Below are 27,232 nucleotides of genomic sequence, written 5' to 3'. Positions count from 1 at the left end.
CCTCCCATACTGTACAGACTTGTCCTATATACTGTACAATACACTGCCCTCCATACTGTACAGACTTGTCCTATATACTGTACAATACACTGCCCTCCATACTGTACAGACTTGTCCTATATACTGTACAATACACTGCCCCCCCCCATACTGTACAGACTTGTCCTATATACTGTACAATACACTGCCCTCCATACTGTACAGACTTGCCCTATATACTGTACAATACACTGCCCTCCATACTGTACAGACTTGTCCTATATACTGTACAATACACTGCCCTCCATACTATACAGACCTGTCCTATATACTGTACAATACACAGCCCTCCATACTGTACAGACTTGTTCTATATACTGTACAATACACTGCCCTCCATACTGCACAGACTTGTTCTATATACTGTACAATACACTGCCCTCCCATACTGTACAGACTTGTCCTATATACTGTACAATACACTGCCCTCCATACTGTACAGACTTGTCCTATATACTGTACAATACACTGCCCTCCATACTGTACAGACTTGTCCTATATACTGTACAATACACTGCCCCCCCCCATACTGTACAGACTTGTCCTATATACTGTACAATACACTGCCCTCCATACTGCACAGACTTGTCCTATATACTGTACAATACACTGCCCCCCATACTGCACAGACCTGTCCTATATACTGTACAATACACTGCCCCCCCCATACTGCACAGACTTGCCCTATATACTGTACAATACACTGCCCTCCATACTGTACAGACTTGTCCTATATACTGTACAATACACTGCCCTCCATACTATACAGACCTGTCCTATATACTGTACAATACACTGCCCTCCATACTGTACAGACTTGTTCTATATACTGTACAATACACTGCCCCCCATACTGTACAGACTTGTTCTATATACTGTACAATACACTGCCCTCCATACTGTATAGACTTGTTCTATATACTGTACAATACACTGCCCCCATACTGTACAGACTTGTCCTATATACAGTACAATACACTGCCCCCCATACTGTACAGACTTGTCCTATATACTGTACAATACACTGCCCTCCATACTGTACAGACTTGTTCTATATACTGTACAATACACTGCCCTCCTCCATACTGTACAGACTTGTCCTATATACTGTACAATACACTGCCCCCCCCATACTGTACAGACTTGTCCTATATACTGTACAATACACTGCCCCCCATACTGTACAGACTTGTCCTATATAATGTACAATACACTGCCCCCCCTCCATACTGTACAGACCTGTTCTATATACTGTACAATACACTGCCCTCCATACTGTACAGACTTGTCCTATATACTGTACAATACACTGCCCCCCCATACTGCACAGACCTGTCCTATATACTGTACAATACACTGCCCCCCATACTGTACAGACTTGTCCTATATACTGTACAATACACTGCCCTCCATACTGTACAGACCTGTCCTATATACTGTACAATACACTGCCCCCCATACTGTACAGACTTGTCCTATATACTGTATAATACACTGCCCTCCATACTGTACAGACTTGTTCTATATACTGTACAATACACTACCCCCCATACTGCACAGACGTGTCCTATATACTGTACAATACACTGCCCTCCATACTATACAGACCTGTCCTATATACTGTACAATACACTGCCCTCCATACTGTACAGACTTGTCCTATATACTGTACAATACACTGCCCTCCATACTGCACAGACTTGTCCTATATACTGTACTATACACTGCCCCCCATACTGTACAGACCTGTTCTATATACAGTACAATACACTGCCCCCCCCCATACTATACAGACTTGTCCTATATACTGTACAATACACTGCCCTCCATACTGTACAGACGTGTTCTATATACTGTACAATACACTGCCCTCCATACTGTACAGACTTGTCCTATATACTGTACAATACACTGCCCCTCCATACTGTACAGACCTGTCCTATATACTGTACAATACACTGCCCTCCATACTGTATAGACTTGTCCTATATACTGTACAATACACTGCGCCCCCATACTGTACAGACTTGTCCTATATACTGTACAGTACACTGCCCTCCATACTGTACAGACTTGTTCTATATACAGTACAATACACTGCCCTCCATACTGCACAGACCTGTCCTATATACTGTACAATACACTGCCCTCCATACTGTCCAGACTTGTCCTGTATACTGTACAATACACTGCCCCCCCATACTGCACAGACTTGTCCTATATACTGTACAATACACTGCCCTCCATACTGTACAGACCTGTCCTATATACTGTACAATACACTGCCCTCCATACTGCACAGACTTGTCCTATATACTGTACAATACACTACCCTCCATACTGCACAGACTTGTCCTATATACTGTACAATACACTACCCTCCATACTGCACAGACTTGTCCTATATACTGTACAATACACTGCCCTCCATACTGTACAGACTTGTCCTATATACTGTACAATACACTGCCCTCCATACTGTATAATACACTACCCTCCATACTGCACAGACTTGTCCTATATACTGTACAATACACTGCCCTCCATACTGTACAGACTTGTCCTATATACTGTACAATACACTGCCCTCCATACTGTACAGACCTGTCCTATATACTGTACAATACACTGCCCTCCATACTGTACAGACTTGTCCTATATACTGTACAATACACTGCCCTCCATACTGCACAGACTTGTCCTATATACTGTACAATACACTGCCCCCCATACTGTACAGACTTGTCCTATATACTGTACAATACACTGCCCCCCATACTGTACAGACTTGTCCTATATACTGTACAATACACTGCCCCCCCATACTGTACAGACTTGTCCTATATACTGTACAATACACTGCTCTCCATACTGTACAGACTTGTCCTATATACTGTACAATACACTGCCCTCCATACTGTATAGACTTGTCCTATATACTGTACAATACACTGCCCTCCATACTGTACAGACTGGTTCTATATACTGTACAATACACTGCCCTCCATACTGTACAGACTAGTCCTATATACTGTACAATACACTGCCCCCCCATACTGTACAGACTTGTCCTATATACTGTACAATACACTGCCCTCCATACTATACAGACTTGTCCTATATACTGTACAATACACTGCCCTCCATACTGTACAGACTTGTTCTATATACTGTACAATACACTGCCCCCCCATACTGTATAGACCTGTCCTATATACTGTACAATACACTGCCCCCCATACTGTACAGACCTGTCCTATATACTGTACAATACACTGCCCCCCCATACTGTACAGACTTGTTCTATATACTGTACAATACACTGCCCCCCCATACTGTATAGACCTGTCCTATATACTGTACAATACACTGCCCCCCATACTGTACAGACTTGTCCTATATACTGTACAATACACTGCCCCCCATACTGCACAGACGTGTCCTATATACTGTACAATACACTGCCCTCCATACTGTACAGACTTGTTCTATATACTGTACAATACACTGCCCTCCATACTGCACAGACTTGTTCTATATACTGTACAATACACAGCCCTCCATACTGTACAGACTTGTTCTATATACTGTACAATACACTGCCCTCCATACTGTACATACTTGTTCTATATACTGTACAATACACTGCCCTCCATACTGTACAGACTTGTCCTATATACTGTACAATACACTGCCCCCCCCCATACTGTACAGACTTGTCCTATATACTGTACAATACACTGTCCTCCATACTGCACAGACTTGTCCTATATACTGTACAATACACTGCCCCCCCCATACTGTACAGACTTGCCCTATATACTGTACAATACACTGCCCTCCATACTGCACAGACTTGTCCTATATACTGTACAATACACTGCCCCCCCCCCATACTGTACAGACTTGCCCTATATACTGTACAATACACTGCCCTCCATACTGCACAGACTTGTCCTATATACTGTACAATACACTGCCCTCCATACTGTACAGACCTGTCCTATATACTGTACAATACACTGCCCTCCATACTGTACAGACTTGTCCTATATACTGTACAATACACTGCTCTCCATACTGCACAGACCTGTTCTATATACTGTACAATACACTGCCCTCCCCATACTGCACAGACCTGTCCTATATACTGTACAATACACTGCTCTCCATACTGCACAGACTTGTTCTATATACTGTACAATACACTGCCCTCCATACTGCACAGACTAGTCCTATATACTGTACAATACACTGCCCCCCCATACTGCACAGACTAGTCCTATATACTGTACAATACACTGCCCCCCCATACTGCACAGACTTGTCCTATATACTGTACAATACACTGCCCCCCATACTGTACAGACTTGTTCTATATACTGTACAATACACTGCCCCCCATACTGTACAGACTTGTTCTATATACTGTACAATACACTGCCCTCCATACTGTACAGACTTGTTCTATATACTGTACAATACACTGCTCTCCATACTGCACAGACTTGTTCTATATACTGTACAATACACTGCCCTCCATACTGTACAGACTTGTCCTATATACTGTACAATACACTGCCCCCCCATACTGTACAGACTTGTCCTATATACTGTATAATACACTGCCCTCCCCCCATACTGTACAGACTTGTTCTATATACTGTACAATACACTGCCCCCCATACTGCACAGACTTGTCCTATATACTGTACAATACACTGCCCTCCATACTGCACAGCCTTGCCCTCCGCCATTAATAGCTATGGGACCCCATGTGATCAGCTTATCTCACATAACTCTGGTGTTCCTGTTTTCCTTATGTATTGGATCAGGAGCTGCTCTGTGCCTCATCCCTCTGTGCCTCCTGTTACCTGTCCTGACCCTCAGCCTCCTCCTCAGCCTCCTCCTCCTCAGCAGGACGCCGGCTCCACAGACAGCACCACTTTAGCAACTTTTCACTGCCCTGTTTACTCTGAATTATTTATACCATCAGATTCATTATTTATAAAAAGATAACTGTTACAATTCACACTGAGGCTGCGCCGCCCCACCGGGTCACCAGGAGCGCCCCCTATCTATTACAGAATGGCGGGACGTGCAGAGTGCGAGGACAGTATACAGCCATATCCTCTGTTACTTCCTCTATTGCTTCATTGTAGTAGAAGTCAGTGTAATGTATGTACACAGTCTCCTCCAGCAGAATAGTGAGTGCAGCTCTGGGGTATAATACAGGATCTATCTCAGGATCAGTAATGTATGTACACAGTGACCCCACCAGCAGAATAGTGAGTGCAGCTCTGGAGTATAATACAGGATGTAACTCAGGATCAGTAATGTATGTACACAGTGACCCCACCAGCTATTGAGTGCAGCTTTGGAGTACATGCAGCATGTCTGTGGAGTACATCCAGCATCCAGTCTGTGTGTTGTTCAGTACAGTCAGTACTATAGGGTAGAATAGTTGTGGATCCTGACTGATATCTGGTACTGACCCATTATAACATGTCTATATGTGGTGACCATTGGAAGTGATGTTATCAGTGGGATGATACAGTTCGGCCAGTGATGGTAGTGTCATGACACCAGTGCTAGCCCAGCATACAGGTGTGATGTTGGTACCTGTTTTGTAGAGTGGCTGACTTCCTGAAATGGTCGGTGACCTGTGGCTGTGATGGGTCCCTTGGGCTCCTGTCACAGTAGTCCTGAGTGGCAGTTGACCCACCTGGACTATTGGTACTGCCACCCACAGACAGGGGAAAAATAACCCAAGGTGTGCGGCTAGTGTGTATGGGTGCTGGTGCGGAGGAAAGGATGACCGAGTCTCAGTGAGAAAAAATACAACAGCTTTACTGTGCAGTCTCTTAATAATACAAAATAGATAGATAGATAGATAGATAGATAGATAGATAGATAGATGGCAACAAATAGATAATCTTGATACAGACTTTAGTGCTTTAACTGGGTTTGTGTTACGGAGATACTTGACAGATTGGAACACAATAGAGGTAGTTGTAGCAGTGCTTGCAGAGTTTAGAGTAGAGTAGAGCAGTGTAAAGGAGAGGAGTTTGTCAAGGGAATCCCAGCCCAATGTAGCACTTGTGCTCTGCCGGAACTTAAGAGAAATACTTGAGAGTGAGAGATACTTGTACCCGTGTTTGGTATGTCTGACCACCTTCTGCCGTACAGTGTTGAGCTTCCCGTCCTGATTGGGTGATACAAGCCCCAGCCATGGTTACCTGGGTGTCCTGATTTCACGTGCACTGCGAGATAGAATACGTAGACCTTCTGGTAGCTTTGTTCTATCTAGGCTAGTTCCTCTGTGTATCAGGATACTGCCCTGCATTTTGTAGAGTGGTTCTCGGCGTGGGCTAGGTTTATTACCTATTTTTCTCCCTTTGTGGTGTCTAGCACTGCATCGTGGATATAGTGGATAGACTGAAGAAACTAAGTGTCTCTGGTCACTTCATATACGTGTGTCTCACCACCTCCCTAACACAGTGTCTGAACTAGACTGCACTTGTCCTGGAGAAGGGTCCTGGCAGAGCCAGGCCCTGGCTTGGCTACAGCAGAGACGTCTGCTGTGTGTCCTCTTCCCACGAGAATTTGGGTAGAACTGCTGCTACACTTCCTTCCAACAAGTGACTACTTCTTACAGGGATATGTAAGAGAACCTGTGAGTGGTGGAAAAGAATGTGTGCAAAGAAAAGAAGGAGAGGAATAGGTCCGAAAGAAAGAAGTATCTCCATTGGACAATAAAAGTGCATAATACTTAAGAAACAGTATCCCTTTGTTAGCTTCAGCTGTGCAATCTATAAGAGCATATATAATAAACACTGACATCTAGTGGTGAAATTAGAGAATGCTACCTTCATCACCCCTGAACTTAGAGGAGAAACTTTTGTGATAGGTGTAAAACAGGGAACACCCGTGGTGGGTTACCACATATAGACTGTGTGAGGACTCTATAGGTGTCTGGAATAAATGTTTCCATTAGATTTTATCAGGCCGAAATCTTGTGTTATATATTCCTAGAATGAGACTTTATATCTTCTTTAGTTATTAAGCTTCATGCCCTTTAACCCCTTGGGGATGTTAGAGCCGCTGAGTATATACCGCAGGCTGAATATATTAGTGATGGCCGCACTCTCCGTTCTTCTCGCTGCTCTCTGGTAATGGCTTTCGTGTTTCACAATCCAGATTTTTCATTAAGTTTAAGAAGGTGGCACTGACTCAATAAAAGAAAGAACAAGGGCCTTATTATACTGAAGAGGGTGGAGGAGGTGACCTGCAGTAATGGAATCATCAGGAGTCCCAATACCGTGCGGATTGTCCCCGAATTATCAGAGTATAATGACATGAGACCACACACCTTATTCTACAGTAACAGCTAGTCATCTAGCAGACACCAGTCTGTATTTCATGTGTATAGAGAGGTAGTCACAGCCCGTCCCCTGTATATCCTGTGTATAGAGAGGTAGTCACAGCCCCGCCCACTGTATATCCTGTGTATAGAGAGGTAGTCACAGCCCCACCCCCTGTATGTCATGTGTATAAAGAGGTAGTCACAGCCCCACCCCCTGTATGTCATGTGTATAAAGAGGTAGTCACAGCCCCGCCACCTCTATATCTTGTCTATAGAGAGGTAGTCACAGCCCGTCCCCTGTATATCCTGTGTATAGAGAGGTAGTCACAGCCCCGCCCACTGTATATCCTGTGTATAGAGAGGTAGTCACAGCCCCACCCCCTGTATGTCATGTGTATAAAGAGGTAGTCACAGCCCCGCCACCTCTATATCTTGTCTATAGAGAGGTAGTCACAGCCCGTCCCCTGTATATCCTGTGTATAGAGAGGTAGTCACAGCCCCGCCCCCTGTATATCCTGTGTATAGAGAGGTAGTCACAGCCCCGTCCCCTGTATATCCTGTGTATAGAGAGGTAGTCACAGCCCCGCCGCCTCTATATCTTGTCTATAGAGAGGTAGTCACAGCCCGTCCCCTGTATATCCTGTGTATAGAGAGGTAGTCACAGCCCCACCCCCTGTATGTCATGTGTATAAAGAGGTAGTCACAGCCCCGCCACCTCTATATCTTGTCTATAGAGAGGTAGTCACAGCCCGTCCCCTGTATATCCTGTGTATAGAGAGGTAGTCACAGCCCCGCCCCCTGTATATCATGTGTATAGAGAGGTAGTCACAGCCCCCACCCCCTGTATATCATGTGTATAGAGAGGTAGTCACAGCCCCGCCCCCTGTATATCATGTGTATAGAGAGGTAGTCACAGCCCTGCCCCCTGTATATCATGTGTATAGAGAGGTAGTCACAGCCCCGCCCCCTGTATATCATGTGTATAGAGAGGTGGTCACAGCCCCGCCCCCTGTTTATCATGTGTATAGAGATGTAGTCACAGCCCCCGCCCCCTGTATATCATGTGTATATAGAGGTAGTCACAGCCCCACCCCTTTTATATCATGTATACAGAGAAGTAGTCACAGCCCCGCCCTCTGGATGACATCACTGATATAATGACATCTTATACTTCAGTAGCTGGTATTATGGGGGGGTCTTTAACTCTTTGTTTCCCCCACCCCATATCTCTAGTTGCCCCAGTTGCCCCATCCATCATTCTGCTATAATTGAAGAGGTTGTACAGAGTGCGGGCCCAGCTCCTCTGCGCTGTGCGCGGCCTCTCTGGCCTCTAATCCACTTAGCTCTTACTCAGTTGGATGTGGCTCTTACTTAAAGTAATTACCTGGGGGCCGACGCTTCCTATCAGGCTCTGATGAATTGTTCTCTATTCAGACCACGTGGCTCCATAGCTGTTGCAGGACTACAACCCCCATCATTCCCTGACAGCTGTAGGCTGGAGAGCCACTGGATTATTCCACTGCTGGTTAGTCTGGAGAGAGGTGACTACGATGTGTTACTCTCTGTTATCAGCCATTTCCCGTCTGTCTGATGTTCCTGAGTGAGGTTCGTGTTCCGAATATTTTGGGTTTTCTGCCTCACCTGACCAGGTTTTGTCCTTCCTCTCCTGCAGTTCTGGAGCCTGTGCGGGAATTCGCTGACACCAAAGCGCGGCGTTTTTGGGAAGACCGGTGACCTGCAGACCATATTGTGCCTGGCATGTGCGAGGGACGAGGTGACCTACTCCGGAGCGCTGAACGGAGACATATACGTGTGGAAGGGGATGAACCTCGCCCGGACAATCCAGGGGGCGCACACGGTGAGCGGCAGGGAGGCCTCTGCTCCTTGTGTGGATTTATTTATAAAGAATTATTCATCATTTTATTCCATGTTATAAGGATGTGATACAATAGAAGGAGAAAAGTTCCTATTTGGTGCAGAAACCTTTGTTTGCAGTTATAGAGGTCGGACGTTTCCTGGAGATCCTGACCAGCAGGATTGTGTCCCCCTCCCCCATACACATCTTCTCCACAGCTTCCAGGTTTCAGGGCAGTGGCTGGGTTCAGGTGTGGAGACTGGCGGCAGCTCCAGGATTACCGAGCTGCTCCTTAGTTTTTTCGGCTGGGTGTTTCCTCCTTAGTTGTCCCGGCTGTGGGTCTCCTCCTTAGTTGTCCCGGCTGTGGGTCTCCTCCTTAGTTGTCCCGGCTGGGGGTCTCCTCCTTAGTTGTCCCGGCTGGGGGTCTCCTCCTTAGTTGTCCCGGCTGTGGGTCTCCTCCTTAGTTGTCCCGGCTTTGGGTCTCCTCCTTAGTTCTCCCGGCTGGGGGTCTCCTCCTTAGTTGTCCCGGCTGTGTGTCTCCTCCTTAGTTGTCCCGGCTGGGGGTCTCCTCCTTAGTTGTTCTGGCTGGGGGTCTCCTCCTTAGTTGTCCCGGCTGTGGGTTTCCTCCTTAGTTGTCCCGGCTGGGGGTCTCCTCCTTAGTTGTCCCGGCTGTGGGTCTCCTCCTTAGTTGTCCCGGCTGGGGGTCTCCTCCTTAGTTGTCCCGGCTGTGGGTTTCCTCCTTAGTTGTCCCGGCTGTGTGTCTCCTCCTTAGTTGTCCCGGCTGTGTGTCTCCTTCTTAGTTGTCCCGGCTGTGTGTTTGCTCCTTAGTTGTCCCGGCTGTGGGTTTCCTCCTTTGTTGTCCCGGCTGTGGGTTTCCTCCTTAGTTTTCCCCGGCTGTGTGTTTCCTCCTTAGTTGTCCCGGCTGTGTTTTCTCCTTAGTTGTCCCGGCTGTGGGTTTCCTCCTTAGTTGTCCCGGCTGTGTGTCTCCTCCTTAGTTGTCACGGCTGTGGGTTTCCTCCTTAGTTGTCCCGGCTGTGTGTTTCCTCTTTAGTTGTCCCGGCTGTGGGTCTCCTCCTTAGTTGTCCTGGCTGTGTGTTTTCTCCTTAGTTTTCCCGGCTGGGGGTTTCCTTCTTAGTTTTCCCGGCTGTGTGTTTTCTCCTTAGTTGTCCCGGCTGTGTGTCTCCTCCTTAGTTGTCCCAGCTGGGGGTTTCCTCCTTAGGTGTCCCGGCTGTGGGTTTCCTCCTTAGTTGTCCCGGCTGTGTGTCTCCTCCTTAGTTTTCCCGGCTGTGTGTTTTCTCCTTAGTTGTCCCGGCTGTGTGTCTCCTCCTTAGTTGTCCCGGCTGTGTGTCTCCTCCTTAGTTGTCCCGGCTGGGGGTTTCCTCCTTAGTTGTCCTGGCTGTGGGTTTCCTCCTTAGTTGCCCTGGCTGTGGGTTTCCTCCTTAGTTGTCCTGGCTGTGGGTCTCCTCCTTAGTTGTCCCGGCTGTGTGTCTCCTCCTTAGTTGTCCCGGCTGGGGGTTTCCTCCTTAGTTGTCCCGGCTGGGGGTTTCCTCCTTAGTTGTCCTGGCTGGGGGTCTCCTCCTTAGTTGTCCCGGCTGTGTGTCTCCTCCTTAGTTGTCCCGGCTGGGGGTTTCCTCCTTAGTTGTCCCGGCTGTGGGTCTCCTCCTTAGTTGCCCTGGCTGTGGGTTTCCTCCTTAGTTGTCCTGGCTGTGGGTCTCCTCCTTAGTTGTCCCGGCTGTGTGTTTCCTCCTTAGTTGTCCCGGCTGGGGGTCTCCTCCTTAGTTGTCCCGGCTGGGGGTTTCCTCCTTAGTTGTCCCGGCTGTGTGTCTCCTCCTTAGTTGTCCCGGCTGGGGGTCTCCTCCTTAGTTGTCCCGGCTGTGTGTTTTCTCCTTAGTTGTCCCGGCTGGGGGTCTCCTCCTTAGTTGTCCCGGCTGTGGGTCTCCTCCTTAGTTGTCCCGGCTGTGTGTCTCCTCCTTAGTTGTCCCGGCTGTGTGTCTCCTCCTTAGTTGTCCCGGCTGTGTGTCTCCTCCTTAGTTGTCCTGGCTGTGGGTCTCCTCCTTAGTTGTCCCGGCTGGGGGTCTCCTCCTTAGTTGTCCCGGCTGTGTGTCTCCTCCTTAGTTGTCCCGGCTGGGGGTTTCCTCCTTAGTTGTCCCGGCTGGGGGTTTCCTCCTTAGTTGTCCCGGCTGTGTGTTTTTTCCTTAGTTGTCCCGGCTGTGTGTCTCCTCCTTAGTTGTCCCAGCTGTGGGTTTCTGGCCAACACCCATCATCACGGCTCTTACTAAGGGAAGGAGGTTGTTGTATCTGGTGATACCTGGTGATATCTGGTTGATAACATAATGTTGTATTGTGATCTCATCTGATCACCTGACCTTGTCCCATATTGGATCATACAGATGGTCACTGGTGACATAACCCGGGACTGGACATGTGCTGGTGTGGGCAGGGGGACCGTGTGTGTCCTGCAGGATTATAATCCATGACGGTGTAGTGTGTTACTAATGGTATTGTATAAGACTGTGGTCCCGGCTCTCTTCAGGTCAGTGACTTGGTCCTCCCATGTTCTGGGCTGATTCCTGACCCTTATCAGAATCACCCTTACCCCACGAGGAGAGATCTTACATAAAGCCCCAGATCGAGGAAGATTGTTGGTCATCTTGTGTTTCCTCCATCTCCTAATATTTTTGTGCCAACAGGTGTTACCTTCTCACCAAGCTGCTTTCCTATTGTCCTGTAGCCCATCCCAACCTTGTGCAGGTCTACAGTTTTGTCCGTGGTTTCATTAGAGAGCTTGTTGGTCTTGGCCATGGTAGATAGAATAGAATGATGTCTATGGAGCTGGCGGAAAGGCGCGTGACCATGCGCGCGGACAGACAGCGCTATTCCGCGGACATTATCCGCGAGAATTCCTCAGTATAAACCCACCCTATCCGGGCTCAGATCCTACCGGGGAAACCAGGAATCTCCTCCAGCAGATGTGTCTCCTCTGCTAATCCATTAACCTTTTTCTCTCCAGGCAGGGATCTTTAGCATGAACGCCTGCGAGGAGGGATTTGCCACCGGCGGACGAGACGGCTGCGTGCGACTGTGGGATTTAAACTTTAAACCTATTACTGTTATTGATCTCAGGGAAACAGACCTCGGATATAAAGGTAATGTGGTGGCAGCACACACACTTAAAGGGAGAGTGACAGCACCATACCTCTTAAAGGGATTGGGATTTGCAGCATACACTCTATCAGTGTACACTCTTAAAAGGCTAGTTAAAGGGACAGTGGTGGTAATGTATGCATTTAAAGGGACAGTGATGGCGATATATGCTCTTAAAGGCACAGTGATGGCGGTATATGCTCTTAAAGGGAATGTGATGGTTGATGACCTTTAAAAAGGATAGTAATGGCAGCCTTCATTTCTAAAGGGACTGTGACGGTGACATACATATTGGTTACCACCCATCTTTCCTAGACACTGACAGGATCAGGATTTTTGGCAATAATAATGGATTCCCTGACCCCAGACAACACATTGCAGGTATCTGAAAGCGATGGGGCTGCTGGCAGGCGGATGGGTCCTCAGTGCGGCTCTGTCCTCTATACTTCATGGCCATGGTCGCCGCAGCCCCTGATCCTCTCTCAGCCCCGTCTGTTCACCGTGATGAGGATTGAGATGTCACCGCGATTCCTGTAAACAAAGGAGAATTATCCGTCTGCGGCCGAGAATCAGATCATATCTCTCCACTGACCCAATTTTATATCACGCTACAGATGGCAGGAGCCGATAACACAGCGCCAGGGGCCTGAGCTCACACATACTCCCTGCGGCTGTGCTGCGCCCACACACTGCAGCCACTGGGGCGCTGATCACACTGCATACATTCTCCATATACCTCAGCATTCACCTAACGTCCGTCATCTGAACCTGCTGCATGACGCCAATATCCTTACCTGCACCTCTATCTCTAAGGAACTGGATATAATTGACGTTGAGGATTCTTGGAAAGCTGGGTGATCATGTAACATTGCTGCCACTTCCTGGACCTTTACGTGCTGACTAACCGTGTTATATACAGATAAAGATTATGTGGATGTTTAAGGGAAGGACTAGGTGGGATTGCTTTTCAGGATTCAGGGTAAGCTGGGTGCCCTCTTTCTTGGTTTAGTGCAAAGTTGCCATGTTATGTTCAGACGTTAGGACCAAGAATTTTACCTAGGATTCTGGGAAAGCTGGGTGGAAATCATGCTGGATCCCAGCCCAGCATACATGGGTGTTATAGTGTAGTTGTTGTGTCAGTCAGCAGGTGGCGCTGTGCTCTTCTCAGTGGTTTTTCCCCCTGTAACGCTGCCCTTCTGCCTGCAGGTTTATCGGTGCGGAGCGTGTGCTGGAGGGGCGACCACATCCTAGTGGGCACACAGGACAGCGAGATCTTCGAGATTGTGGTGCACGAGCGGAATAAACCTTTCCTGATCATGCAGGGACACTGTGAGGGCGAGCTCTGGGCCCTGGCCGTCCACCCCACCAAACCGCTGGCCATCACCGGGAGCGACGACCGATCTGTCAGGTCACTGATATCTTTATTATGGTCTCTATAGGGCAGACTTAAAGGGAAACTCCAGACTAAATGTGCAGAAATTCCCCTTAAATACGCCCCTCCATAAACAGGACTAGGGCATAAGAGTGACACGGAGTCTTCCTCCAGTGCACAGGACCTTCGCAGTACCTGGGAAAGCTGGGTGGCCACTGTATTATCAGTACAGCTCCGGTAGGGGTGGTCACTCAGCTTTCCCATACCCCTAAATGGCAGATCTGCCTCTATAACACTGATAGGGGGGCATCACATCTAGGCCAGCACGGGGACCCCCAGTATGGATATTACCGCTCCTGCAGGGGTGGTCACTCAGCTTTCCCATACTCCTGAATGGCAGATCTGCCTCTTTAACACTGATAGGGGGGCATCACATCCAGGACAGCACAGGGCCCTCCCCCCCCTCAGTATGGATATTTCCGCTCCTGCAGGGGTGGTCATTCTGCTTTCCCATACTCCTGTTTGGCAGATCTGCCTCTTTAACACTGATAGGGGGGGCATCACATCCAGGACAGCACAGGGCCCTCCCCCCCCTCAGTATGGATATTTCCGCTCCTGCAGGGGTGGCTGCAGATACAACCAGTTGACCCTCCCTCTCTTTCTCTGGGGGTCTCACTCCCAGGGGTCCCTGTGTATCTTGTACGGCTCTGCTGAGTCAGGACCGCGGACCCCCCTCCCCCAGAGGCTTTCTGTGTAATGAGTTTTGGCGCGGGCTCCGCATCATTAGGGGTTTGGCTTTGGTTCAGCAGGAGATGATGGCGGCTCAGACGCTCGTTTCCCGTAATGGTCTCCTCAGTTATCCTGTCAGTATGTTCCATTAGCCGCATAACATTAACATAAGTAATGAGTGGGGCGCAGTCTGTCCTCCGGAGCTGCAGCTCACTCCATCCCTCCAGAATGTCTTAAAGTGACACTGTTGCCCCCTTTCTGCATTGCGACTTTTCTACACAGGTGGAACGGGTACATTGTGCAGTTATCATACCCTATATTATATCGTATTATATCATACGTCACGCTGCTTGTTCCAGTAAAAAGTGATCTTTTATCATCTGCGGATTGTGCTACCTGGGCCGGGCTTCACGGACGCAGTGCCACTTAGCCCCGCCCACATCGCCAGCATAGAACAAACCCTTTCAGCTGGCCTGTTCCTGTGGGACCTATGTGCTGATGACATGGGGCGACAGGGTCACTTTAAAGGGCCGTCCCCCTATAATGTAGAGGTTATTATCATCATCACTCCTTCCCTTACAGGAGAATAACTGTGTGCCCTTCAGTCTCATAGCCAGGGGTGGCACTCTATGGCGGCATTATAGAGTCTCATAGCCAGGGGTGGCACTCTATGGCGGCATTATAGTCTCATAGCCAGGGGTGGCACTCTATGGCGGCATTATAGAGTCTCATAGCCAGGGGTGGCACTCTATGGCGGCATTATAGAGTCTCATAGCCAGGGGTGGCACTGTATGGTGGCATTATAGAGTCTCATAGCCAGGGGTGGCACTGTATGGCGGCATTATAGAGTCTCATAGCCAGGGGTAGCACTGTATGGCGGCATTATAGAGTCTCATAGCCAGGGGTGGCACTGTATGGCGGCATTATAGAGTCTCATAGCCAGGGGTGACACTATATGGTGGCATTATAGAGTCTCATAGCCAGGGGTGGCACTGTATGGCGGCATTATAGAGTCTCATAGCCAGGGGTGGCACTGTATGGCGGCATTATAGTCTCATAGCCAGGGGTGACACTATATGGCGGCATTATAGAGTCTCATAGCCAGGGGGGGCACTGTATGGCGGCATTATAGAGTCTCATAGCCAGGGGTGGCACTGTATGGCGGCATTATAGAGTCTCATAGCCAGGGGTGGCACTCTATGGCGGCATTATAGAGTCTCATAGCCAGGGGTGGCACTGTATGGCGGCATTATAGAGTCTCATAGCCAGGGGTGGCACTGTATGGCGGCATTATAGAGTCTCATAGCCAGGGGTGGCACTGTATGGTGGCATTATAGGGTCTCATAGCCAGGGGTGGCACTGTATGGCGGCATTATAGAGTCTCATAGCCAGGGGTGGCACTGTATGGCGGCATTATAGAGTCTCATAGCCAGGGGGGGCACTGTATGGCGGCATTATAGAGTCTCATAGCCAGGGGGGGCACTGTATGGCGGCATTATAGAGTCTCATAGCCAGGGGGGCACTGTATGGCGGCATTATAGAGTCTCATAGCCAGGGGTGGCACTGTATGGGGGCATTATAGAGTCTCATAGCCAGGGGTGGCACTGTATGGCGGCATTATAGAGTCTCATAGCCAGGGGTGGCACTATATGGTGGCATTATAGAGTCTCATAGCCAGGGGGGGCACTGTATGGCGGCATTATAGAGTCTCATAGCCAGGGGTGGCACTGTATGGCGGCATTATAGAGTCTCATAGCCAGGGGTAGCACTGTATGGCGGCATTAGAGAGTCTCATAGCCAGGGGGGGCACTGTATGGGGGCATTATAGAGTCTCATAGCCAGGGGTGGCACTGTATGGTAGCATTATAGAGTCTCATAGACAGGGGTGGTGGCATTATATTTCCTCTGTGTGTTGTTGGCACTATGTTGGGATATTATTTGGACCATTATTTCAGCACTGTATGGAGGTATTGTTTGGTTGCTGTATGGAGGTCTTATGTAGTTACTGTATGGTGGTATTATTTATTACTGTATGGTGGTATTATGTAGTTACTGTATGATGGTAGTATTTGGGCACTGTATGGTTGTATTGTTTGATTGCTGTATGGAGGTATTATTTGGGCACTGTATGGTGGTATTATTTGGGCACTGTATGGAGGTATTGTTTGGTTGCTGTATGGTGATATTATTTGGGCACTGTATGGTTGTATTGTTTGGTTGCTGTATGGTGATATTATTTGGGCACTGTATGGTTGTATTGTTTGGTTGCTGTATGGTGATATTATTTGGGCACGGTATGGTTGTATTGTTTGGTTGCTGTATGGTGATATTATTTGGGCACTGTATGGTGGTATTATTTGGTTGCTGTATGATGGCCATCTTTATAAATAAGGCAGTGCAGGTAAAGGTGGATGAACCAGTCACCAACCAATGCCCGCCTGCTACAGGTCTAAGTGCTTAAATGCCTGGCGTATGTATTGGGGGGGCAGTTTAGGAAACCTGGTGGTAAGCCTGCTTGAACAGATGAGTTTTGAGGGCAGATGTGAAGCTTTGTGTATTGGAGATGAGTCTGACAGTCTTGGGTAATGTATTCCATAGAATTGGTGCAGCTCGGGTGACGTCCTGGAGACGGAGGTGCGGATCAAGGTGGATGTTAGTGTTAAGTTGTTAGAGGAGCGTAAGGCATGGGTAGGGTGGTAGACATGGTATTATTTGGGCACTGTATGATGGTAGTATTTGGTTGCTGTATGGTGGTATTATGTAGTTACTGTATGATGGTAGTATTTGGGCACTGTATGATGGTAGTATTTGGGCACTGTATGATGGTAGTATTTGGGCACTGTATGACGGTAGTATTTGGGCACTGTATGATGGTAGTATTTTGTTGCTGTATAACAGTATTACTTGGACACAGGATGATGGTACTATTTGTTTACTGTATGATGGTAGTATTTGGTTGCTGTATGGTGGTATTATATAGTTGCTGTATGATGGTAGTATTTGGTTGCTGTATAGTAGTATTATGTGGTTTCTGTATGATGGTAGTATTTTAGACTTAGACACAATATGGCAGTATTATTTGGATGCTGTTTATTGGTGTTATTTAAGCACTGTATGGTGGTATTGTTTGAGCACTGTATAGGGGTATAACTTGGACATGGTATGGTGGTATTATTTGTGCACTACACGATTGTATTACATGAACACTAAATAGGTTTATTTGGGCACTATTTGGTTAAATAATTTACGTACTGTATGGCGGTATGATTTCAGCACTGTATTTAGATATTTGGGTTCTATATGTTGGTGTTATATGACCACTGTATGCTCACATTATGGCACTATTATTATATATTATTCTGTGTACAGTAGTATATAGCACAGTGATCAGCTATATGGCACTATTATTGTATATTATTCTGTATACAGTAGAATATAGCACAGTGATCAGCTATATGGCACTATTATTGTATATTATTCCGTATACAGTAGAATATAGCACAGTGATCAGCTATATGGCACTATTATATATTATTCTGTGTACAGTAGTATATAGCACAGTGATCAGCTATATGGCACTATTATTGTATATTATTCTGTATACAGTAGAATATAGCACAGTGATCAGCTATATGGCACTATTATTGTATATTCCGTATACAGTAGAATATAGCACAGTGATCAGCTATATGGCACTATTATTGTATATTATTCCGTATACAGTAGAATATAGCACAGTGATCAGCTATATGGCACTATTATTGTATATTATTCTGTATACAGTAGAATATAGCACAGTGATCAGCTATATGGCACTATTATTGTATATTATTCTGTATACAGTAGAATATAGCACAGTGATCAACTATATGGCACTATTATTGTAAATTATTCTGTGTACAGTAGTATATAGTAGTATATAGCACAATGATCAGTTATATGGCACTATTATTATATATTATTCTGTGTACAGTAGTATATAGCACAATGATCAAGTAAATGGCACTATTATATAATATTCTGTGTACAGTAGTATATAGCACAGTGATATGGCACTATTATATATTCTTATGTGTACAGTAGTATATAGACCGGTCTTGTGTCCTCTCCAGACGGCACAGTGTTCTTACATCCTCCATGGCATCTCCATACTCACCTGACCCAGACGTGTTCCCCCCATATCTCTATATGAGCGGCCTCCTCTCTGACTGTTTCCTTCTTCCTGCAGGATCTGGAGTCTGGTGGATCACGCGCTGATCGCTCGCTGTAACATGGAGGAACCGATCCGCTGTGCCGCTGTCAGCACTGATGGCATCCACCTGGCACTGGGCATGAAGGACGGCTCCTTTACTGTACTCAGAGTCAGGTGGGTCCATGTTTAGGGGGGATGCATGGGACCTGAGCTGAGGCTCCGCCTCTCTATGGTCACATGGGGCGTGCTAGTATTTGAGTTCTTGGGTCTCCTAACTCCTTCAGGGACATGACTGAAGTGGTGCACATCAAGGACCGGAAGGAGGCCATCCATGAGCTGAAGTACTCGCCGGACGGTAACTTCCTGGCCGTGGGCTCCAATGACAGCTGTGTGGACATCTATGGGGTGGTGCAGCGATACAAGAAGGTGGGCGAGTGTCTGGGGGCGACCACCTTCATCACTCACATGGACTGGTCCTCCGACAGCAAATACCTGCAGATCAACGATGGGAGCAGCAAAAGAATGTTCTACAGGATGCCGGGTCAGTGCCAGGGCCAGTGCTTACAGCGGCCCCCCATAATGCCCCCAAACTCCCATCAACATTCCATAGCTTAAAGGGGTTATCCAGGCTTAGAAAAACATTGCTACTTTCTTCCAAAAACAGCACCTCTCCTGTCCTCCGGTTGGGTGTAGGCTTTGCAGCTTGGTTCCATTGAAGGGAACGTAGCTGGATTGTAATACCACACACAACCTGAGAACAGGGGTGGTGCTGTTTGTGCAAGAAAGTAGCTGTGCTTTTTCTAACCCTTGGGAACCCCTTTAATCAGGACATGGTGGGAGTTGTGTTTGTGCAACTTTTATAACTACATATCCCAGCATGCCCTGAGAGCTGTGGGGTTACCCACAGACAGATCTCAGGAGATTCATAGAGATCCAGCTGATCCCTTATGATTACTGTGTTCTCAGGGGGCAAGGAAATCGGCAACAAGGAGGAGCTGAAGGGCGTGCAGTGGGCACGGTGGACGTGCATCACCGGGACCGAAGTGAACGGCATCGGACCCAAATACTCTGACGTCAACGAGATTAACTCTGTAGATGCCAATTATCTGGGGCAAGTGATGGTGACGGCCGACGACTACGGTGTGGTGAAGCTATTCCGGTATCCATGTCCGAGAAAAGGTGACCAGTCCAGTGTAGTTATATCATAATATGTTACTAAACTGTGATGGTATAACCTGGGCATCTGCTGTGTATAATGATATGGAGCATGTGGGTATATACTGTATATAATTAATTATATATGTACAGCTGGTATAACCTGGGTATATACTGTATATAATTATAAATGTACAGCTGGTATAACCTGGGGATCTCCTGTATATAATTATATATGTACAGCTGGTATAACTTGGGTATATACTGTATATAATTATATATGTACAGCTGGTATAACCTGGGTATATACTGTATATAATTATAAATGTACAGCTGGTATAACCTGGGGATCTCCTGTATATAATTATATATGTACAGCTGGTATAACCTGGGGATCTCCTGTATATAATTATATATGTACAGCTGGTATAACCTGGGTATATACTGTATATAATTATATATGTACAGCTGGTATAACCTGGGGATCTCCTGTATATAATTATATATGTACAGCTGGTATAACCTGGGTATATACTGTATATAATTATATATGTACAGCTGGTATAACCTGGGTATATACTGTATATAATTATATATGTACAGCTGGTATAACCTGGGGATCTCCTGTATATAATTATATATGTACAGCTGGTATAACCTGTATATACTTAGCAGTATAGAGGATGTGAGGAGAGGGGGGTCAGGGGGTATGTGCCGGTGACTTTCATATAAACCTTTGAAAACATTTTGTTTTTTAGGGGCAAAGTTTCGGAAGTACTTGGGTCACTCAGCCCATGTGACCAGTGTGCGGTGGTCACATGACTATCAGTGGATTGTTTCGGTCGGTGGTGCTGATCATTCTGTCTTTCAGTGGAAGTTTATCCCGGATCGGAAATTGAAGGACGCCCTGCACATCGCCCCACAAGGTGAGGAGAGTCCGAGGGTGGAGATGTCCCCTGTCAGACACTACAAGTCCCAGCATCTCTGCAACGCCCAGTGTCATCTCTATAACAGACTGTGATCTGGTGCCGGACTATAATCACCTGTAACATTATAACTTTCCTTCTGTCTCCTTTGGCTTCAGAGAGTCTGATTGATTCTAACAGTGATGAATCGGATTCCGAGCAGTCTGACGTCCCAGAGCTGGACTCTGAGATCGAGCAGGAGACGCAGATCACGTATCGGCGGCAGGTAAGTGACCTATCCCATCCACTGATAGACAAGGGATCTCTGACCTGGGACTCTCCAACAGTCACAGAACTGCAGCTCTGCAGCAGCTGTAGATCTACTGGTTGAATTACATTGGTGTATACTGTGCACCGGATAGTGATCCATATATTGACCTTGTAGGTGTATAGACCTGTTTGTATAGTCCTGTGTGTATAGACCTGTTTGTATAGTCCTGTGTGTATAGACCTGTGTGTATAGTCCTGTGTGTATAGTCCTGTATGTATAGTCCTGTATGTATAGACCTGTTTGTATAGTCCTGTGTGTATAGTCCTGTATGTATAGTCCTGTAAGTATACACCTGTATGTATAGTCCTGTGTGTATAGTCCTGTGTGTATAGTCCTGTATGTATAGACCTGTATGTATAGTCCTGTGTGTATAGTCCTGTATGTATAGTCCTGTATGTATAGACCTGTATGTATAGTCCTGTGTGTATAGTCCTGTATGTATAGTCCTGTGTGTATAGACCTGTTTGTATAGTCCTGTGTGTATAGACCTGTTTGTATAGTCCTGTGTGTATAGACCTGTTTGTATAGTCCTGTGTGTATAGTCCTGTATGTATAGTCCTGTATGTATAGACCTGTTTGTATAGTCCTGTGTGTATAGTCCTGTATGTATAGTCCTGTAAGTATACACCTGTATGTATAGTCCTGTGTGTATAGTCCTGTGTGTATAGTCCTGTATGTATAGTCCTGTATGTATAGACCTGTATGTATAGTCCTGTGTGTATAGTCCTGTATGTATAGTCCTGTATGTATAGACCTGTATGTATAGTCCTGTGTGTATAGTCCTGTATGTATAGTCCTGTGTGTATAGACCTGTTTGTATAGTCCTGTGTGTATAGACCTGTTTGTATAGTCCTGTGTGTATAGACCTGTTTGTATAGTCCTGTGTGTATAGACCTGTTTGTATAGTCCTGTGTGTATTGTCCTGTGTGTATAGCCCCTTGTGTATAGCCCCCTTTGTATAGACCTGTGTGTATAGCCCCCTGTGTATTGTCCTGTGTGTATAGTCCCCTGTATATTGTCCTGTGTGTATAGACCTGTGTGTGTATAGTCCTGTGTGTATAGTCCCCTGTGTATTGTCCTGTGTGTATTGTCCTGGGTGTATAGTCCTGTGTGTATAGTCCTGTGTATTGTCCTGTGTGCATAGTCCCCTGTGTATAGTCCTCTGTGTATTGTCCTGTGTGTATAGCCCTGTGTGTATAGTCCTGTGTGTATAGCCCCCTGTGTATTGTCCTGTGTGTATAGTCCTGTGTGTATAGCCCCCTGTGTATTGTCCTGTGTATATAGTCCTGTGTGTATAGCCCCCTGTGTATAGTCCCGTGTGTATAGACCTGTGTGTATAGTCCCCTGTGTATTGTCCTGTGTGTATAGACCTGTTTGTATAGTCCTGTGTGTATAGACCTGTTTGTATAGTCCTGTGTGTATAGTCCTGTGTGTATAGTCCTGTGTGTATAGTCCTGTATGTATAGTCCTGTGTGTATAGTCCTGTGTGTATTGTCCTGTGTGTACAGACCTGTGTGTATAGTCCTGTGTGTATAGCCCCCTGTGTATTGTCCTGTGTGTAAAGCCCCCTGTGTATAGACCTGTGTGTATAGTCCTGTGTGTATTGTCCTGTGTGTATTGTCCTGTGTGTATTGTCCTGTGTGTATAGACCTGTGTGTATAGACCTGTGTGTATAGTCCCCTGTGTATTGTCCTGTGTGTATAGTCCCCTGTGTATAGTCCCCTGTGTATAGACCTGGGTGTATAGTCCTGTGTGTATAGACCCCTGTGTATTGTCATGTATGTATAGACCTGTGTGTATAGCCCCCTGTGTATTGTCCTGTGTGTATAGACCTGTGTGTATAGTCCCCTGTGTATTGTGCTGTGTGTATAGACCTGTGTGCATAGTCCACTGTGTATAGTCCTGTGTGTATAGACCTGTGTGTATAGTCCTGTGTGTATAGTCCACTGTGTATAGACCTGTGTGTATAGACCTGTGTGTATAGTCCTGTGTGTATAGTCCTGTGTGTATAGTCCTGTGTATATTGTCCTGTGTGCATAGTCCCCTGTGTATAGTCCTGTGTGTATAGACCTGTGTGTATTGTCCTGTGTGTATAGTCCTGTGTGTATAGCCCCCTGTGTATTGTCCTGTGTGTATAGACCTGTGTGTATAGTCCCCTGTGTATTGTCCTGTGTATATAGTACCCTGCCTTTAGTCCTGTGTATAGACCTGTGTGTATAGCCCCCTGTGTATTGTCCTGTGTGTATAGACCTGGGTGTATGGTCCTGTGTATATTGTCCTGTGTGTATAGTCCCCTATGTATTGTGCTGTGTGTATAGTCCTGTGTGCATAGTCCTGTGTATATTGTCCTGTGTGTATAGACCTGGGTGTATAGTCCCCTGTGTATTGTCCTGTGTGTATAGTCCTGTGTGTATAGACCTGGGTGTATAGTCCCCTGTGTATTGTCCTGTGTGTATAGTCCTGTGTGTATAGTCCCCTGTGTATTGTGCTGTGTGTATAGTCCTGTGTGTATAGTCCTGTGTATATTGTCCTGTGTGTATAGACCTGTGTGTATAGACCTGTGTGTATAGTCCTGTATGTATAGTCCTGTGTGTATAGTCCTGTGTGTATAGTCCTGTGTGTATAGACTTGGGTATATTGTCCTGGGTGTATAGTCCCCTGTGTATATTGTCCTGTGTATATTGTCCTGTGTATATTGTCCTGTGTGTATTGTCCTGTGTGTATTGTCCTGTGTATATTGTCCTGTGTGTATTGTCCTGGGTGTATAGCCCCCTGTGTATATTGTCCTGTGTGTACAGCTATGTGACGCCCAGACACCAACATGAGGCGACTCCTGATCACTGCCGCTAACTGGGTCACAAGATGAAGTTTCCCATTGACATGTAAGCTGGCACTAGTGTATGGTCTGACCGTCCTTCTCAGATCACATTAATAATTCATTGTATATTGTCACAGTTCTATAATATCAGTGATGTCATCTAGGGGTGTGTGGCTGTGACTACCTCCCTATATACAGTGAGGAGAGGTTGTGTGCTCATGAGCTCCCTTTGGGGGAGGGGGCATAGCTTCAGATCCTGGATGAGGTGAGGGGACCTGGGAAAGGCCCTGGTCTGGATTCAGGCCTCCATCCTGATGCTGGAGAAGGTCCATCATGTGGAGCCGCCCAGTATAGTGTCTGACGTTACTGCAGAGGCCTCTGTGCCCGGGGCCCGAGTATCATCAGAGCCACCGAGCCGCCCAGTATAGTGTCTGACGTTAGGGGGCGGGGCTGTGACTACCTCTCTATACACAGGATATACAGGGGGCGGGGCTGTGACTACCTCTATACACAGGATATACAGGGGGTGGGGGCTGTGACTACCTCTCTATACACATGATATACAGGGGGCGGGGCTGTGACTACCTCTCCATACACATGATATATAGGGGCGGGGCTGTGACTACCTCTCTATATACATGATTTACAGGGGCGGGGCTGTGACTACCTCTCTATACACAGGATATACAGGGGGCGGGGCTGTGACTACCTCTCTATACACATGATATACAGGGGGTGGGGCTGTGACTACCTCTCTATACACATGATATACAGGGGGCGGGGCTGTGACTACCTCTCCATACACATGATATATAGGGGCGGGGCTGTGACTACCTCTCTATATACATGATTTACAGGGGCGGGGCTGTGACTACCTCTCTATACACAGGATATACAGGGGTCAGGGCTGTGACTAAGTCTCTTTTATTTCATTGTCAGGTATATAAAGAAGATCTACCTCAGCTTAAAGAGCAATGCAAAGACAAACACAGAAGTGCTTCTTCTAAGAGGAGGGAACGCGCTCCCCTGAACAGCATCCGCCTGCATTTTGTGCATGGGTGAGCAGCGGGGTCACAGGTCATGTGACGTGGTCCTGGATTATGTGCATAGATGCAGAGTATAGCCGTGTGTTACAGAGTTGTGTCTGTCAGCATTGATTGTAGGCAGAAGTGTGAGCGCAGCTCTGAGTGTAACATATTCCTTACTGCTGCTAATCCTGCAGGTACCGGGGCTATGACTGCCGGAGCAACCTCTTTTACACCCAGACGGGTGAAATTGTTTACCACGTGGCGGCCATTGGAGTCGTGTACAACCGGCAGCAGAACACGCAGAGGTTCTATCTGGGCCACACGGATGATATTCTCTGCCTGGCCATTCATCCTCTGAAGGATTATGTGGCCACAGGTCAGGTAGGTCCTGCATCTCAGTGAGCCCTGTAATTTGGTTATACACATAAGGTAGCTGTCTCCTCCATCCCCCTATACACATGCATGCTCATGTCAGCTGGGTGTGCATCTCAGTGAGCCCTGTAATTTGGTTATACACATAAGGTAGCTGTCTCCCTCATCCCCCTATACACGTGCACGCTCATCTCAGTCGGGTGTGCATCTCAGTGAGCCCTGTAATCTGGTTATACTCATAAGGTAGCTGTCTCCCCCGATCCCCCTATACACGTGCACGCTCATGTCAGCCGGGTGTGCATCTCAGTGAGCCCTGTAATCTGGTTATACATATAAGGTAGCAGTCTCCTCCATCCCCCTATACATGCTCGCTCATGTCAGCTGGGTGTGCATCTTAGTGAGCCCTGTAATCTGGTTATACACATAAGGTAGCTGTCACCCCCATCCCCCTATACATGCGCGCTCATGTCAGCCGGGTGTGCATCTCAATGAGCCCTGTAATCTGGTTATACACATAAGGTAGCTGTCTCCCCCATCCCCCTATACATGCTCGCTCATGTCAGCCGGGTGTGCATCTCAGTGAGCCCTGTGATCTGGTTATACATATAAGGTAGCTGTCTCCCTCATCCCCCTATGCACGTTCACGCTGATGTCAGCCGGGTGTGCATCTTAGTGAGCCCTGTAATCTGGTTATACACATAAGGTAGCTGTCTCCCCCATTCCCCTATACATGCTCGCTCATGTCAGCTGGGTGTGCATCTTAGTGAGCCCTGTAATCTGGTTATACACATAAGGTAGCTGTCTCCCTCATCCCCCTATACACGTGCACGCTCATCTCAGTCGGGTGTGCATCTCAGTGAGCCCTGTAATCTGGTTATACTCATAAGGTAGCTGTCTCCCCCGATCCCCCTATACACGTGCACGCTCATGTCAGCCGGGTGTGCATCTCAGTGAGCCCTGTAATCTGGTTATACATATAAGGTAGCAGTCTCCTCCATCCCCCTATACATGCTCGCTCATGTCAGCTGGGTGTGCATCTTAGTGAGCCCTGTAATCTGGTTATACACATAAGGTAGCTGTCACCCCCATCCCCCTATACATGCGCGCTCATGTCAGCCGGGTGTGCATCTCAATGAGCCCTGTAATCTGGTTATACACATAAGGTAGCTGTCTCCCCCATCCCCCTATACATGCTCGCTCATGTCAGCCGGGTGTGCATCTCAGTGAGCCCTGTGATCTGGTTATACATATAAGGTAGCTGTCTCCCTCATCCCCCTATGCACGTTCACGCTGATGTCAGCCGGGTGTGCATCTTAGTGAGCCCTGTAATCTGGTTATACACATAAGGTAGCTGTCTCCCCCATTCCCCTATACATGCTCGCTCATGTCAGCTGGGTGTGCATCTTAGTGAGCCCTGTAATCTGGTTATACACATAAGGTAGCTGTTCCCCCCATCCCCCTATACATGCGCGCTCATGTCAGCCGGGTGTGCATCTCAATGAGCCCTGTAATCTGGTTATACACATAAGGTAGCTGTCTCCCCCATCCCCCTATACATGCTCGCTCATGTCAGCCGGGTGTGCATCTCAGTGAGCCCTGTGATCTGGTTATACATATAAGGTAGCTGTCTCCCTCATCCCCCTATACACGTTCACGCTGATGTCAGCCGGGTGTGCATCTTAGTGAGCCCTGTAATCTGGTTATACACATAAGGTAGCTGTCTCCCTTATCCCCCTATACACGTGCACGCTCATGTCAGCCGGGTGTGCATCTCAGTGAGCCCTGTAATCTGGTTATACACATAAGGTAGCTGTCTCCCCCATCCCCCTATACATGCGCGCTCATGTCAGCCGGGTGTGCATCTCAATGAGCCCTGTAATCTGGTTATACACATAAGGTAGCTGTCTCCCCCATCCCCCTATACAT

At 47.2% G+C, this 27,232-nt stretch overlaps 1 protein-coding gene across 6 annotated transcripts in view; it reads left to right on the top strand.

The window, feature by feature from the left end:
* EML5 (EMAP like 5) overlaps window positions 1-27,232 on the top strand; it is a 108,888-nt gene that overhangs the window by 39,598 nt on the left and 42,058 nt on the right. For all 6 annotated transcript variants that reach the window (XM_069951233.1, XM_069951234.1, XM_069951232.1 and 3 more), the window contains 10 exons: window positions 9,078-9,263; window positions 12,271-12,406; window positions 13,611-13,812; window positions 18,734-18,871; window positions 18,982-19,238; window positions 19,664-19,876; window positions 20,611-20,778; window positions 20,937-21,043; window positions 24,846-24,964; window positions 25,129-25,315. In XM_069951233.1, the coding sequence (XP_069807334.1) occupies window positions 9,078-9,263; window positions 12,271-12,406; window positions 13,611-13,812; window positions 18,734-18,871; window positions 18,982-19,238; window positions 19,664-19,876; window positions 20,611-20,778; window positions 20,937-21,043; window positions 24,846-24,964; window positions 25,129-25,315 (1,713 nt within the window). The remainder of the gene's footprint in view (window positions 1-9,077; window positions 9,264-12,270; window positions 12,407-13,610; window positions 13,813-18,733; window positions 18,872-18,981; window positions 19,239-19,663; window positions 19,877-20,610; window positions 20,779-20,936; window positions 21,044-24,845; window positions 24,965-25,128; window positions 25,316-27,232) is intronic.

The sequence above is a fragment of the Dendropsophus ebraccatus genome, chromosome 13 (assembly GCF_027789765.1).
Source record: "Dendropsophus ebraccatus isolate aDenEbr1 chromosome 13, aDenEbr1.pat, whole genome shotgun sequence".
Lineage (NCBI taxonomy): Eukaryota > Metazoa > Chordata > Amphibia > Anura > Hylidae > Dendropsophus > Dendropsophus ebraccatus.
The sequence above is the reverse complement of the archived record's forward strand: the minus strand, read 5'-3'. Positions and strand labels throughout refer to the sequence as shown.